The 2,864-nt window shown below is 30.6% G+C and overlaps 1 protein-coding gene across 1 annotated transcript; it reads right to left on the bottom strand.

Moving 5' to 3' along the window:
- Positions 1-333: 333 nt before the first annotated feature.
- On the bottom strand, positions 334-963 carry LOC131657556 (DNA topoisomerase 6 subunit A-like). The gene is made up of 2 exons (XM_058926941.1): positions 788-963; positions 334-652 (listed from the first exon to the last, which is right to left on the bottom strand). Exons 1-2 carry the CDS (start codon positions 961-963, stop codon positions 334-336), a joined length of 495 nt encoding a protein of 164 aa, XP_058782924.1.
- Between the last annotated feature and the right edge of the window lie 1,901 nt (positions 964-2,864).

Here is a 2,864-nt window from a genome sequence, read left to right on the forward strand (position 1 = left end):
ACATAAAGATTATACTTATAATCTTCAAAAATATAATATTGTGAAATACATAAATTTAATATAAAATGAGGAAGTATAGAAAAAACGGAAACAAATGATACAAATGAAAATTAAACTTGACGACTATTAGTTAATAATAATCCATGAGATAGAGAGTAGAAAATAAAAAAGCATAAATATATCCTAGCATTAAGAACATCTAGGACAGTTTGAAATCTACTACATCAAGCTTTCCACTCACCATTTTGCAGCTTTGTTTGTAGAAATGTTTCTACAAACCAATTTCCCTCTGTGGCCAATATGTACACTTTTTGTTGGTGGTCAACTTAACACCTAACTCCTTCCCCCAAGACGTTTGTTTCGTTCATAAGTTTTATCCAGCAAATTCTGCACACCTGTCTTCTTGTGTTCGGTCAAGAATTTTGTATATTTGTGGAGGTTGTATGTCTCAATATCTGATGGTCTAACTCTCAACCGATAAAGGTTGGGAGTGGTCATGTTTTCACTATCGTAATCACTATTGTCGGCCCCATATTTGTAACAAAGCATTATACCAAAACCTGAAATGTCTCCATCCATTAACGCAAGTACTGGTAATTCAAATGTAAACTTATTTTCTTTACGAATTTTCTTGAGGCCACATCCGGCATACCTGATCTAATTATAATGATACGTTTATATTTTTCATGAAACTTGGCTGAATGAAGAATGGTAAGTATCGCATGACTTTCTATAACAAAATGAAAAGTGCTCCCTTACTGTTAATCTTTGTAACTTTATCTACGACCATCTGTATATAGCCCCCGACATATCCGCCTTTTCACAATCTATGACATACGCCTTTTTGTATTCTAAATTTTTTTCTAAGATAGAAGCATGATATGTAAATTTCAAATCACCAAGAACTTTTCCATAGGTTTCGGAATACACGTGTAAGTAATCAAGAGTGCAGTCGAGACACATCGCAATATTGAGAAGCACCCATCCGATTTATGATGTTAAAAAAATAAATTATAATTTGCAAAATAAAACATAAAGGTATTATCAATAATAACAAAAAATAATTAAATCGCTATTTCATTTCAACCTTTTCACACTTGCTTTTGAGAACCATTAAGCATCATGCAGATCTTTTGGTAATTTAAGATCAAAGTTTGCATCAAATACTTTAGCATGTAAGTCATTTATTTCAGGTAAATATGGAAATAGATGTTTCAAATGCCCAGCTACCCACCATTGTTTTCATCCTTGACTACCTTCATATCCTCGGTGACCGCCTTTGTTTCAGTAGTCATAGGTAAATCTTAATCTGTAATTTATTCAACCCGAAAATATGAATTTCTAAAAAGAGTGAAGAAAAAGAAAAACTAATAAAAGGGAAATAAGGTGTGCCGATAAATTAACAATATTTTTCATAGAAGTAGTACTGGAAAACATATATATATCACAGATCGAATATTGTATGTTGAAGAGTAAAAACAATGTCAAACACGATACGAATCATAATGCAAATATCAGTAAAATGATTTGAAAAGATCCAATAAGCAGAATGATATAAAAAATCCAGAAATCATGTGATTGATCAAAAACGGAAAAGTGAAAGATGAAAGAAGAAGTATACCCTACGAAGGAAGAAGCAAGAATGAAAAGTGCAGTGTAGAGGAATTTTAAGGGTTGTAAAGGTTTCCTAGATTAAATTCAAATTTTGTAGGGTTTCGCAATCACGTGAATGTTTCCAAAGAATGCAATAAATAGCAAGTATTTAAAAATGGTATAATTGTTAAATAATAATTATGCATTTGTAATGACATTTAGGTGTATGAAAAACAATATATAAATTGATTTTGTTAGGGCATTTAGGTAATTTTGGTAGTATATTATTTTATTATATTAATAATAGACTTTCCAAACAGACGGTGACCAAAATGCCGCCACTGTCGTTCTTCTAAAAGACTTGCGGAAGAAACAACAACCATCAAGAACAAGCAATTAACAATCAATTGGTGATTAACATCTAGTGTCATCGTCGCTGTCCACTCTCTCATTTTGTCTTGTTGAAGAGATTTTGTGTAGGCTTCCTATGAAATCCATTGTACAACTATCATTAATATCCAAAATTACAAATTTGTCAAAGAACTGATGTAGATATAATAATTAAGAGTGGAAATGCATGCATTATGTAATAGACTTAACTTTCATTGATCGATAAATATAAGTTTCTTGGTGTTGCTATCAAAATGCCAAACAAAGAAGTCTTTCTATTGAAAATACTAACTACCTTGAAAAAATAATTATTTATAGAATGAGAATATGAATGATCTAGAACTTTTCAGAAAAAAGAAGTCTTTCTTTAGAAAATACTAACCATCTTTTTCAGAATTGTCATATATGAAATACATATAAAGTATACTTATAATCTTCAAAAATATAATATTGTGAAATACATAAATTTTATATAAAATGAGGAAGTATAGAAAAATCGGAAACTAATGATACAAATGAAAATTAAACAATTTGTCTTGATGACTATTAGTTAATAATAATCCATGAGATAGAGAGTAGAAAATAAAAAAGCATAAATATGTCCTAGCATTAAGAACATTTAGGATAATTTGAAATTTACTACTTCAAGATTTCCACTCACCATTTTGCAACTTTGTTGGTAGAAATGTTTCTACAAACCAATTTCCCTCTGTGGCCAATATGTAAACTTTTTTGTTGGTGGTCAACATAATACCTAACTCCTTCCCCAAGACGTTTGTTTCGTTACGTAAGGTTTATCCAGCAAATTCTGCACAGCTGTCTTTTCGTGTTCGATCAAGAATTTTGTATATTTGTGGAGGTTGTAGGTGTCAATATATGAT

The sequence above is a fragment of the Vicia villosa genome, linkage group LG3 (genome assembly GCF_029867415.1).
Source record: "Vicia villosa cultivar HV-30 ecotype Madison, WI linkage group LG3, Vvil1.0, whole genome shotgun sequence".
Taxonomy (NCBI): Eukaryota; Viridiplantae; Streptophyta; class Magnoliopsida; order Fabales; family Fabaceae; genus Vicia; species Vicia villosa.